The following is a 13,522-nucleotide window of genomic DNA, read 5'->3' as shown; positions in this document are numbered from 1 at the left end:
CCTCCTCCCTCTGACTCCTGGGAGGTATCCCAGTGGCAATAAGCAACCTCAGTTCCATGGCTCTTTCCTTCCTCTGGTCCTCAGCTCAGCTGGTGCTGAAGATGTGGCCCAGGTTTGTTTCCCTGCTCCCATAAGCACCACCAGCTCCTGCTGCACAGGACCACCAGCTGCCCCAGCAGAGCACTGCAGACCCTGTCCTTGGGTCCCACTGTCTTTGTGCAAGAACAGGGGATTTTCAGCCCAGCTCAGTCAGAGGTGAGCACCATCTCTCACGTGTGTAGCATCCCCTTGGCTTTGTCTGTGACCCATTCCCATTAATATCTCAGTGGTGTCCTCATCACGTGAGCTCTTCAGCCTCTGGTATGGGTAGACAGTTCCAGAGGTTGAGATGACCCTTTTAGCCTGCACACCTCCTGCTCCTTTGCCCTGCAGATGCAAACCACTGCTTTTGCCCTGCAGATGCAGACCACCACTTTGCCCTTCCCCATCGGAATCTGGGGGCACCTGGGAGCAAACTGCCAGGGAGAGGCGGGAGGGGAGCAGAGCTTCTCTCGGCCCTCGCACTCCTTCTCCTCTTTTTCTTGACCCTCCTCACTGATTGGAAAGGACCCACGTCCCCCCCCACCGCCCCCTCTTCCTCCCCAGCCCCACGATTGTCACCGCCAATTAGTGCATTGTTGGGGCACACAATGGCGCCCTGCCCGCGGGAATGGGAGGCTTTTGTGTGGCTCCAGTCGGCCGTAGGGGCAGTCAAGATTCATTTAGGGCCTTACACAACACGGACAGAAAATACCATCCGAAAAGCAAAAGGGGGAAAGAAAAAGGGGGGAGAGAAAGGTAGCGAGAGGAGGGGGGGACACGTCTGCTATTGAGGGGTTAGCCCAGGCGCATGAAAGGCCCAAGAAGCAGTGCCACATTGAAGACGCCCCTCGGAACACAAAAAGGAACCAGGGCTTAATAGTAATTAGTGGGCAAACTGCAAAGAGCTCCGTGGCTCTCCAGTGAATTGTTCCTGTGCTCGTTGCCACCCCTGCCCCTTCCCCCTTCCCTCCGGATCCAGCCGGGACGGGAGCAGCTCGGGGATGGGAATTGGCAGCCCTGCTTTACCCACCGCGCTCTGGGGAGGCCCCATCCAGCTCCTCTTTGTAGCAGGTAAATTGGATTTCATTCTCTAAAGCCCCTAGCCAATTACAGGAGGTGCTTTGCAGCCAGAGCAAGGCACAGGGGTATGGTTTGGGGACCAGCGCTCTGCCCCTGTCAAGGGCCTTTAAAGCAGCCTTGTCCCTTTTTGCAGCCTGGCACAACACACCTCGTGGCAGGGCTCTGTGTGTCTGTGGCCTCCCCTCTTGCCCAGCAGAGCCTCGGAGGTCACTGCTGCTGTTCTCTCTGTTTCTCGTGTTTCCCTCTTTGCTCACAAAATAGCCACTTTTACAGGTTTTTATCATCTGTTTAGAGAAAGGCCTGATAGCAGCTCTGTCAGCTTAGCAGTGGTGAGGGATCTGCTCATGCTGAAGACCAAACCTTGCCCTCTCTTCTCCACTAAAGTCTGCACAGTGCAAACAGCACCTGCACCCATCCCCTTCCCCTCATTTCTGGGCCTGGACTGGGATGTACAGGGTTTCTTACAGCATGTTTCAGCCCAGTGTGGCTTGCACTTGGCTTGGGTAGCTGCATTAGCCTCCAGGTAAATATTCTTAATTCTGTAGACAGCTTGTTGCTGTTACGAAGTTCAGCTCACACTGGGTTTGATCAGGAGGTTGTGTGCCCAAAAGTTATCTGTGTCTCAGGAACATGCCAAGTTAAGAGGTCCATAAGGCAGGTTGGGCCTTTCAGAAATGTGTACTGAGGAGAAATTCAGGGCATCTAGCCCAAATGGGAGTACAGAGACACAAAATTGTGAATCACTCATTTTCTGTTGCCAGGGAATCTAATTACAATCCATAAAAGAAAGCTGCAGGGTTGGTGTGTTGGATCTTCTCAGCTAATGGGTGTGTGTTTCAGCTGTCTTGGGGTACAGAGGTGCTGGAGCAGGTGTTGATCTCAAGCACCACACACACAACCCCACAGACTTACACTGTGCTCTGGCAGATTCACTTCAGAGCAGACACCAACCAAACACGTTTAGTAGTCCCTGTGGGGAATGTTCCCAGGCTGCAGCATGTGCAAGTGATAATGTGCACACACAGAGTTCTGGACTGTGCCTCTCTTTGGGCACAGACTGAAAGTATCTCCTCATTTCCTCTGCTAGCTACAGGTACAACACTCCTCTCCCTAAGATAACCGAGCAAGCTGGGGAGGTGCAGATGCTGCTCCAGTACCAGTCTTTTTTTTCCTGCCTTGGAAGCCACAGCCACTCTGTATGTCTCTACAAAATGGGTTTGATTGTATTAGAACAGTGAGAATAGGATTCACAACCAAGACTTTTGGTCTGTCCCAAATCCCATCACGGGTTTCACACAAGGCCAAGGGCAGCACAGCAGGCAGCAAGGGCTGGGCTGGCTCTGCTGGGCTGCCTCCTGCAAGGCAAACACCATCAGGGAGCTCACAGCCTGTGTGTCTCACAGCTAGAGCCGGTGGAAGGCACTGTCTGGCAGCACAGGACGTGTCTGTCTCTCACCAGCCACCACACATCCTCTCTGCTAATTAGCAACATCCCTGGCAGAGCCTCAGCTGAAGGGATTACAGTCTTCTCACCTTGCCCTCTCCCTTCCTCCCCCAAAGAGAGCTGTGTAGTCCTGCCCAGATCCAGCCTGGCCAGCCCAGGTCAGGGCTCCCCCTGCCCCTCCACCAGGCAGAGCTTTTCTCTGCAGGACAATCAGCCTGCCCTGGCTGAACATCTCTGTGGTGTGGTGCCAGAGCCTGGCAGCCTGATCAGCTCTGGTGGGATGGAAACAGAGAGCCAGAATGGTCTTTTTCCAGCTCGGGACTGAAGGGTTCATTTCCCAGCTCTCTTGGCCATAAGGGCAAATCACTGACTCTTTCTGTTTGCAAGAGCAGGGAGAATTATCTGCTCTTTCTAACGTTCTTTATGTTCTTTGGCTGCTCAGCTGAAGAGCTGGGTTGTACTGCAGGTGCATTCAGCACCTGGCACAGTGAGGGGCAAATAATGAATTGTGTGGTGGAAGCCTGCACAGTAATTTGTCCAAGTGGACCCAGTGCCCCATGACAGTGGAACCAGTGGGGATCTGGCAGTGACAGACTCTGGAAGGAGTGGAGAAGGGTTCAGTTGCTCCCTTGTCCCAAGCTGTGGAACAGTTAATTTCACCAAAAAAAGGTAAAATCCTCACTGAGAGTGAATTCTGCTGGTTCTCTAGTCCCTGCTAATGCTTTTGCTGTAATCACCTGCACGTGTTAATGCTTCACATATAACTGGTGCCTGACTGTAACATTTCCTACCAAAATCCTTTCCAAAATCATTTCTACCTATTACATTATCCCATGAATGACTTACAGAAGGAAGTAATCAAAACATGTATAGTTCCAGTGAGTGCTAATTGCCTTGTCATCTGTTTCTCTTCTTACTTGTGTCCAATAAATGTTGATTATACAGGGATTTCAATCTGTATTTCACCATAATTTGGTGAAATAATTTTTAGTGAGTGACATGATTCACTAAGCCTTAGCTCCAAATATCCCTCCAGCCCCATGTCAAGCACTTCAAGGATGTCAGGAGCAGATACAGAGAATGTGAAGTGCCTGGTCTTAGCAAGAATGTCTCAAAGGTCAGGGAGAGGACATTGTTTCAGGAGGTCTTTGGCCTTGATGCTTACTGGTTCATGAAAACCTGAAAACACAGCACATGTGTGTTGCATGTCAACCTGCTCCTGCTAGGCTGCTGTAGATGAGGATGCCCAGAGCATAAAGCTTTCAAAGTCATATGTTTTTTTATTTGTCTCTCTTCTTGAGTGGTCAGTGGGGTATGTCCTAAAGGAGCACAGTTTCCAGAGGACAAGTCTGTAACAATTTCTGGAAATAAAGGTTAACCCTTAAAGTTGCCTCAGGAGGGCCCAGAATCACTGCATCTGGAAAATCTTGATCACAGCATCTTAGAGGTTAGTGAGGAGATGCAGCTTTTGTGTTTGAATCCTGATCTGATTGAAACTTCATAATTTCAGGAAAGGCCAGCCTGAACTTGACCTATTCTGAACACAGCTGAAGCTGCTTTTTTAACAGTGACAGTTGTTAATGGATGTTTTTCCCCATTTCATAGAATTTTAAGGCCACAGGAGACCACCCGTAGCCACAGATGTTGGTGCCAAGAGCTGTTTCTTTGTCAAGGGCCAGTCCAACATGGACAGAAAGTTTCTTGGAAACATTTCTGGTTTGACTGACTGACTTTCTCTGAGAGCCAGGCAGGACCTAAGGGACGAGTGCTCACCAGGCTGATTCCTGGCTGAAATCTGCCCAGTCCCCAGCAAGCTCCTGACATCCCAGCATTTCCATGTCCCCTGTTTTGGGACCTTTCCTGTCCTGTGTTCCCAAGGCTTCCCTGAGCAGGGGGCTTCTAGGTCTTCTCCATGCTGTGACTGAAAACCTCCTGGTTTTTCCTGGTGCTGCAGGATTTCTCAGAAGTACAGGCAGCTTGCCCTGTTTGGCACAAACTGGTATGTTTTACATGGTTTTTTAATGCTGGAATTTTCCACAAAACAGAGACTGGGAGTTTCAGCCAGCTTTAGTCCAGGCTGCTTGAATGTTTTCTCCAGAGGGTTTTGCACATTGGCCATTACAAACCTGCATCCTAGCCCTGAAGTATTTGCTACAGCATTTTCATCCAGAGGTTCTTCTAACCTGGCTCTCTCTCTTTGCTGGATTAGAAAACTGCTTACTGCTTTTGTCCCTGGAAGTAAAGTACTGCAGCTATAGCCCATATTATTTAAATTCAGTGAAACCAAGCAAAGAGAAACAAGCTTCCCAGAGTTGTGGCCTGAGAGGGGTCAGGAAAAGCATTGTGCCAAAGATGAAGTGCTTTGAGCAGTTCCACTGTACCAGGTCTGACAGCAAAGGAGAGGGCAGAGGGAGGAAATAACCTATTTAGAGACAACCTTGGTCAAAAGAGCAAGGTCTGAAGATAAAGCAGGCAGGAATTAGTCTATATTACTACTATTATTTCATAAAGGCATTTGGTAGCTCCCATATGTGAGCTGGGCTTGGTAGATGTGAAGGGCACTTGTGCTGGGCATTCAGAGCAGAACTGGTGTGACTGGTGAGAAGTGCCCTGCTTCCAGAGCTGGGAAATGGTCTGAACTGCTCAGACAGCTCGAGAGGCCAGCACTGGCCCCTTGGTCAAGAAAAAAAATCTCACATTTAATGCTTCAAGGTTGCTCATTTGGCAGCTTTCCTGAGAGTTCAATTCACTTACAGATATAAGGATACAAATGTATGTGGGGTACAATCACCCTGCTTGGAAATCCTTCTGGAGCAAAGTATTTAACTAAAAAAAAAAAAAAATAAATACTGGGAGTAACTTTTTTGCTAGGTATAGAGCAGCAAGCATTTCAGAAACAATCTACCCGTGTATTTAAACAGCCATTACTGCCTTCTGGGTAAATAACACATGTTTTTAAAATGGTCTCTATACACAATAGACGTTAACACAATAAATCCTAATTGCTCTGAAGGACCCATTAGACTCTATCAGGTCAATATGTGGGGGAGGTTTTTTGAAAGTCACTCACCCTGTTGTTACACAAGCCACAATTTGAAAGACCATAAATAAGTATTTGCCCAATGAAGAGTGAGGGCTTTGCCAGGGCCATGCTAATTTATCATGTCAACTTCACTATGGGGACTGTTTTCTTTTCAAGAGACAATGTTTAAAAAAAAAAAAAAAAAAAAAAGCACAACATTGTATGTTTCAAAAACTACATAAGTGAAAAGTTTCAGGCTGCACCATCCCCTCCTCTCCCCCCCAAAGAAAATAAAATGTAGTCACTGGGAACTAATTAATTAAAGACATTTTTACAGGTGACTATTTGTACAAAGATTGTAAAGTAATGATGAGCTCAGCAAGGTGAGCTTCAAATGCAGCCACTTGTCTGGATTTTACTTCAGGCTCAATCTGACTTTGTGGTATCATTTTAGAAACTGCAGCACTTGGGTCAGGTGTTGCTGAAGCCTGTGTCACTGCTAGAAACCAGAGTTTGTGTTCATTGACTCAGAAGCTGTTTAGTTCCATGTGGAAGAGCCAAATACAGAAATACTTACTGCTGCTTTACTTTATCTTTCTAGCAGGAGCTGCTGCATCCCAGCTGAAGATGCCTCAGCAGCAGGAAGGGGAACACAGCACTGTTGTCAGCCCTGTCCTCTGGGCAGGAGTCCCCTGCAAGGACTGGCTGGACTTTCAAGCAGACCATGGTGGAGCTTCATGAGCACCTGTGCCCATGGATTAAAGGTAAAGCACTTTCCTTATAATTTGTAGACATTTTTAACAATAGCAGCAAGTTCTGAGGGGTGGGAAACACATTCTCTTTTGTCTCCAGGGTTTGGCACAGGAGGTTTTGTGCAGACACAGCTTCTGTCACTGATAGGGTGCAAGCAAAACACTGTACTCATGCTGTACTGTAGGGATGAGTAACAAGCCTATCAGCTTGCACTTACACCACATTTAATCCTGTTCTGGTTGTTCTGCTGGGTATTCATAAAAAACAAAAAACAAAAACAACAAAAAACAAACACAAAAAGGAAACAGAAGCACAGAGCAAGCCAACAGATGTCTACCTGGCCCTTAATTGGATTTTATGTGTCCCCAGTGTAGCAAATGCAGCATTATTTACAGCCAGGCTCTAAGAATTAGATCCATCTGGAGGAGTGGCAAAACCTGGAGCAGGCTGGGTTGGTTGATAGGTTAACAGAAATTAACAGTTGCCCCATTTTCCCTTTTTACCTTCTCCCTTCCCACCCGTGGACCCGTCCCCCGTAGCGTGGCGAATTGAACCAAGGTACTGCCCAAGGGAGCACTAGTAAACATGAAAAAATACCAGCAAAAAAAGAGAATTTCTGCTCTTTGTGGAGCTTCATCAGCATTTTCTAATTGTACAGCAATGATGGTAATAAAAAGGCTGCCCTCTGCTCTCAGCTATAATTGGGATAATCAACTGAAAGCCATAATGAAACTGTCCCTGATTGCTTTCTGCTGGGCTGCTCACTCCCAGCAGTGATGATTCCTGCCACAGGGATGGATTTGCTGCTGTGTTCCACAGGAACGTGTGGCTCTAGCTTTGTTATAGGCAAAACTTACAGCATAAAGCAAAGAGCTGCAGGGACTTGACCTTTTTGTGCCTTGTTTGGCCCTTTTTTGTTTTAAAGTCGTTAAGCTTGAAGGTTGACAGTGCCAAATGACACACACACCTAGGCTGGTGGGCAGAGGAGTTGGGAGGTGGTGAAGAGGTCTGGCCTTAAAATCCCTGAGGAGTTTTCTGGAGTTTTCTGTGTGGTGGCAGCAGTCAGGGCTCTGCTGAGGGGCAGAAGGGCAGCAGGGCTGCCAGGTCACCTCTGGGAAGGGGCACGGGCAAAGTCGTGTGTTGAGGCTTTGCTCAGGACGCAGCTGGGAGGATTTGGGGTGCAGGAAATTTTGGGTGCTGGCGTTCCCCACCGCCAGGCCTGAGCGTGAGCCGTCCCTGTGTGCGGTGCACCGCGGGTTTGTCTTGACTAGAGGTTACAAGCGGAACCGGAGGCGGTGCTGGCTGGCGGTGCTGGCTCCGAACCGCCCCTCCACCCACCCACCCCCCCCGGCAGAGGCTGAGGAGCTCCGGTGAGGAGCAGCCACGGCGGGTGCAGGCTCTCACCCCACATCCACATTCCGAACCGGACCGGCTCCGTTCCCCGGCGCAGCGCTCGGCCGCCGAGGGACTCGGTGTCCCGGGCGGGGGCGGCTCTCGGCAGCCCCGGGGCGGGTCCGGGGGCGGGTCCGGGGGTGGTCCCGGGGCGGTCCCGGGCGCGGCGCGGCGCGGGTCCGTCCGGCCGCCCCAGAGCGCAGGTGGCGGCGGCGGCGGGCGGGTCGGTGCCGTCGGGCGGGTCGGTGCCGAAGGGCCCCGGTGCCGGCTCGGCGGTGCGGGCGGCAGATGTGCGGGGCATGCGGCGGCGGTAGGAGGGTGTCGGGGATGGGCGGCCGGGGTCTGCCGGTGCCGCTGGTGCTGGGGCTGCTGCTGGGGCTGCCGGCGGCGGGGCGCGCCGCTTCCAAAGCGCTGGTGTGCCAGGAGATCACGGTGCCGATGTGCAAGGGCATCGGCTACAACCTCACCTACATGCCCAACCAGTTCAACCACGACACGCAGGACGAAGCCGGGCTGGAGGTGCACCAGTTCTGGCCGCTGGTGGAGATCCAGTGCTCCCCGGACCTGCGGTTCTTCCTCTGCAGCATGTACACCCCCATCTGCCTGCCCGACTACACCAAGCCGCTGCCCCCCTGCCGCTCCGTCTGCGAGCGGGCCAAGGCGGGCTGCTCGCCCATCATGCAGCAGTACGGCTTCGCCTGGCCCGAGAGGATGAGCTGCGACAGCCTGCCGGTGCTGGGGGACACCGAGGTGCTCTGCATGGGCTACAACCGCACGGAAGCCACCACACTGCCGCCCTTCTTCGGGAAGCCCACCCGCCCAGGCAAGGAGGCGGCCAAAAACCTGACACCGCTGGGCGGGCAGCGCCCCTCGGGGATGGACTGCGGCCGGAGCTGCAAGTGCAAAGCTCCCCTCGTCCCCATCTCCAAAGAGTCCCATCCGCTCTACAACCGCATCAGGACCGGGCAGGTACCCAACTGTGCCATCCCCTGCTACCAGCCCTACTTCACACAGGACGAGAAGACTTTCGCCACCTTCTGGATCGGCCTCTGGTCCATCCTCTGCTTCCTCTCCACCTCCACCACCGTGGCCACCTTCCTCATCGACATGGAGCGCTTCAAGTACCCTGAACGTCCCATCATCTTCCTCTCTGCTTGCTACCTCTTCGTCTCCGTGGGCTACATCGTGCGGCTGGTGGCGGGGCACGCCAACGTGGCCTGCAACCTGGAGCACCACCACATCCACTACGAGACCACGGGCCCTGCCCTCTGCACCGTGGTTTTCCTCCTTCTCTACTTCTTCGGCATGGCCAGCTCCATCTGGTGGGTCATCCTGTCCCTCACCTGGTTCCTGGCGGCCGGCATGAAGTGGGGCAACGAGGCCATTGCCAGCTATGCCCAGTACTTCCACCTGGCCGCCTGGCTCATCCCTAGTGCCAAATCCATCGCCGTGCTGGCACTCAGCTCCGTGGATGGTGACCCGGTGGCTGGGGTTTGCTACGTGGGCAACCAGAGCCTGGAGAACCTGCGTGGCTTCGTGCTGGCACCGCTGGTGGTTTACCTCTTCACCGGCAGCCTCTTCCTGCTGGCTGGCTTCGTCTCGCTCTTCCGCATCCGCAGCGTGATCAAGCAGGGTGGCACCAAGACCGACAAGCTGGAGAAGCTGATGATCCGCATCGGCATCTTCACCGTGCTCTACACCGTGCCCGCCACCATCGTCATCGCCTGCTACATCTACGAGCAGCACAACCGGGAGGCCTGGGAGCGGGCACAGAACTGCTCCTGCCCGGGGGACCCGCACCGCCCCAAGCCCGACTACGCCGTCTTCATGCTCAAGTACTTCATGTGCCTCGTGGTGGGCATCACCTCCGGCGTCTGGATCTGGTCTGGGAAGACACTGGAGTCCTGGAGGCGCTTCACTTGGCGCTGCTGCCGGGCCAGGAAGCCGGCCGGGGCCGCCGTGTACGGCGAGGCCAGCCCGGCGCTGGCGGGCAGGACGGTGCTGCCCAGCATGGCCTCCTACCACAAGCAGGTCCCGCTGTCCCACGTGTGACCAGAGGGAGCCTCGGTGACCCCAGCCGCAGGGAGGAGAGGGTTGCAAAGACCCTGGGCCGCAGAAGAAGGGCGGGTGGCAGCCGGGCCACCCCCGGCATCCTCAGCCCCACCGTGGTAGTGCTGCCCGGGACTGAGCGAGCGTGCTCGGGGAGCGGGTTGCAGCCCCGGGCAGGGCAAGGAGAGGTGATGTCAGCGATGTGGGGGCAGAGGGACGGGGAGGCCAGGAGCCTGGCACTGCTGCGAGTGACCCCTTTGGGGTCCCACGCCCTGTTTGGGTCCTGGAGTGCTGCTGCCCGCCAGCCAGTCGGGCAACGGGTCACCCCTGAGCGCATGTTTGCGTCCCAGAGCCCAGCAGGGTGCGAGGGGACAGTGGGACGGTGTCCCCAGGACCCCCGTGTGGCGGTGGAGAGTGCCGATGCTTCCACTGCCCCCACGGTCAGCAGCAGCGTGCTGAGCCCGAGGGCTGGAGGGGGCAGCTGTGGGGCCGCGGGCTCCGCGGGCAGAGGGGGTGCGGGAAGAGCTCGGGGCTGCAGAGAGGAGGCTCCCGGGGGTGTGTGCAGGGGGGTTCTGTCTGTCTGTCTGTCCCGGGGAGCGGCCGGGTTTGCCAGCCAGCCACCTTCAGCACTCCTGGCTGCTTTTTTCCAAAGCTGCGCCTCTGTTGGAGAGGCGCTGGGGCTGAGAGCGAGCAGTTAATGCAGGAAGTCCCCGCAGCGGCTCCAGCTGCCCTCCTCCCCCTTCCCCGGGCCGGGCAGCACCCAGCACTGTCAGGAGTGGTGCCTGGTGACAGCTGAGCTCCCACAAGCAGAATGATGGGTTGTGGGGACTGTTGTCACCTTCACTGAGGGCAGCGAGGGTGAGGGGCTCACAGGAGGGAAAGGTGGATGCCTCTGGCTTCACCCCAGTTGTGAAAGCACCCGATTTTTTTTTTTTTTTTTTTTTTTTTCTGCCCTAAGAAGTGATTGTGTGTGTAACCACCCAGCCATTACTTGAGTCCTTGTTTCCCCTCCTTCAAATATGGCACTGTGACCTGGCTGCTCAAACAGCTGTTGGCTTTGCTCCTGCAGGACTGCCAGGATCCGAGGTTGTTCTCAACACCCTTGGGCCACTTCAGTCAAGAAGGTTTCCACCTCATTTTAAACCCAGAGCCTGGGAAGTGCCTGGAGTGGCCCATGTGCTGGTAAAGGTACAGTGGAGCAGCTCAGGAGTACCGGGGGGCAGTGGAGGGCAGGCTCAGCACCCTGCTCTCTCCAGCATGGTGCAGTGCTGCCCCGAGTTGTGTCACAGGCTGTGGGTAGCTGTGTGGCAGCTGTGTCTGTGCACAGGGCAGTGCCCTTTGGTAGGGCTTTGGGACAGGTGTGTTCCGGGCAGGTCAGGTGCTGTGGGTAGCTGTGTTGTAATCCAGGGCATTAAATGACTCCAACCTGCTCCAATCCACGCCTTGCTGGACTCCTCTCTCTCTGTAGTGCCTTCTGTAGATACAGCTGAACACACATCACGCGATACAATGAACAAAACCATGTCAAAGGTGGTGTTTTGTTGTTTTTGTTTTTTTTCAAAGTGCAACTGACTGTGTAAAGCTTTTTCTTTTTTTAATAAAAAAAACAATAATCCAAGATTAGCAACAAACGGTTGCCTATTGAAAAAACAAATGCAAGAGCATTTTGAGCTTTGATCTAACGTGGGTTAGAACAGGCAGCTTGTGTTTGAGCCTGGCTCTCAGCAACAAGTGGCAGGAGGGGGGAAGGAGCCATGGCCATGTGCACTGTGTGCTGGAGCCAGTTTGCATGTTGGTTTTTGCCTCTGCCCTTACTGGTGCTGCTCAACCTTGTTTAAATAACTGCGTTCTGTTTTGTGAAAAGATGAAGATCTTTTATTCAAAGAGAAGTATTGTGTTTAGTTATTTATAAAGAGAAAAAAACCAAAACCACGGAACAACCCCAAACTGTGCGTTATTTTATTTGCTTCTGTTAGACAGTTGTCATGAGAACTTACCTGTGAGGGGATGGGGAGGCACAGAGGAGGGATGTCAGGGGACTGGTGTGGCAGCCACAGCTGTGTGGCACAGGAATGGTGTGTGGAGGGGCTGGCTGTGCCCATGACCTGGCTGAAAGCCTTTCCTTGCCAGGCCAAGGTCACCCGGCGCTGGTGGAAAAGGGTTAACTATCAACTTTTATTGGTGTTTGCACACTTGTCAGTCTCTGCTGTGCTGGGGGTGCCCTTTGATACTGCAGCTGACAGCTGCAGCCCAGACAGGGTCTCCTGCCCATCTGCTGTGGGCTGTGTTGGGAGGAGCACGTCAGGAAGGGGTTAAGGCTGCTGCCTGGTGACTAATGGTGCAGGACTCTGCTATCTAGTTAGGTGTGTAGGCACACACCAGGTCCCACTAGATAGGATCTCTTACCTGGAAGCAGCATTCCTGCAGCCTGGCGATAAACCTGACAGCCTGACTCACCCCTCCTCAGGGCTGGGTGCTCTGCCCTGTGCTCAAGTACAGGCAGCACGGGCTGTCAGGGGCTGAGCCCATGGCACAGGGACATGGCTGGGGTGTGGAGGGGACATCACCATCTCAGCACGGGGCAGAAAGGTGTAGGCACTTGCTGCCTGCCCCAGGAGGTAACTCCAGCAGCAGGCTGGCAGCCCTGCTGGCATCCTCCCCTCCCAGGATCAGCCCCCGGGTGAACAGGAGCTTACAGAGTGGCCAGTTCCCCCTGCCATGGCCTGTTTGGGCAAGCTGGACCACTCCTGAGGCAGCCACTGGCTTGTTTGGGGCTGACCAGTGCAAGTGCAGCACAGTTGGCTTGGACAAGGAGAGTGACAGCAGGGGGACCTTGTGGTGACTCAAATAGGTCTTAATAGCACAGAGCAGAAGCCAAAATACCTTGTCTGAAAAGGTGGCCTGAGACTTTTTTTTTTTTTTTTTTTTTTCCTGTAACAATCAAGCCCGCATCCAACCAGTTCAATTCTCTTTTCCTGTCTAGCCTGTCATCTGGAGTCACCTGGGCTGTAGTGGAGGCTGTGCATGTCACTAAGTGCACTCCAGTCACTTTGGCAGCATGTTGTATGGTCTCAAAGCCCTTGTTGCAGGTGTAGTTTTCCCAGCTCAGGTTAATACAGACAGCCAGTCTTGTGGTCCAGCACTGCTCTGCTGCCCCGTGGGGAATCCCTGCGTGGGACAGGGCCAGCAGCCAGCCCGGGAGGGAGCTCTGAGCACACACCAGCTCACCCTGCTCCCCAGCCAACCAACCACCTTCTTGCAAGCTCTTGCCTCAATTGCTCTTCTGCCCTCTTCTGCTTGCTCAGGTTATGCTTGACGCCTATAGTCTTATCTAGAGGCAATGGTCTTGAGATTTATTCCATCCCTGAAGTGCTTGTCCTCTTAAATGCCAAACCCACACCCACCAGGTGCTTATAAAATTCCCTTAGAAACAAAATACACAGTCCCTGTACACAAAGGGAAGGGGCTGCTGCAGCCCAGGGGCAGCACACAGCCCTGTCCCTGACTTCTGCCCCTAACAGCCCTGCTCCTGTTGTGCTTGTTGGTGCTCACATTGTTGCTGCTGGGCTGTAACAGGGTTATTGTCTGTGCAGACAGTGCTCACTGCCAGATGCAGAGTGCTGCTCTGGAACTGAATGCAGGCAGAGGTCACCTCAACATAGATTCAGTGTTACTCAGCTGTTGGGTTATGGCAGACAAAG

General features: G+C 53.6%; 2 protein-coding genes across 4 annotated transcripts in view; both read left to right on the top strand.

The window, feature by feature from the left end:
* The window catches only part of PLEKHM3 (pleckstrin homology domain containing M3), an 88,697-nt gene extending 81,048 nt beyond the window's left edge, over window positions 1–7,649 (top strand). For 2 of the 3 annotated variants that reach the window (XR_011726621.1, XR_011726622.1), the window contains one exon: window positions 6,229–7,649. The gene's annotated coding sequence lies outside the window, so the exon portion shown is untranslated. The remainder of the gene's footprint in view (window positions 1–6,228) is intronic. The other variant, XR_011726623.1, reaches the window with a different exon arrangement.
* Window positions 7,650–7,968: 319 nt separating this feature from the next.
* FZD5 (frizzled class receptor 5) lies at window positions 7,969–11,768 on the top strand. The gene has a single exon (XM_071747964.1). It carries the CDS (start codon window positions 8,061–8,063, stop codon window positions 9,822–9,824), a length of 1,764 nt encoding a protein of 587 aa, XP_071604065.1. The 5' UTR covers window positions 7,969–8,060; the 3' UTR covers window positions 9,825–11,768.
* The last annotated feature ends 1,754 nt before the right edge of the window (window positions 11,769–13,522 follow it).

This window comes from Heliangelus exortis, chromosome 6 (assembly GCF_036169615.1).
Source record: "Heliangelus exortis chromosome 6, bHelExo1.hap1, whole genome shotgun sequence".
Taxonomy (NCBI): Eukaryota; Metazoa; Chordata; class Aves; order Apodiformes; family Trochilidae; genus Heliangelus; species Heliangelus exortis.
Note: the sequence above shows the minus strand (reverse complement) of the source record. Positions and strands in the feature narration are given on the sequence as shown.

Bases quoted from the DNA above. Each gene is read 5' to 3' on its own strand.
- FZD5 (XM_071747964.1), top strand. From the start codon at position 8,061: ATGTGCGGGGCATGCGGCGGCGGTAGGAGGGTGTCGGGGATGGGCGGC.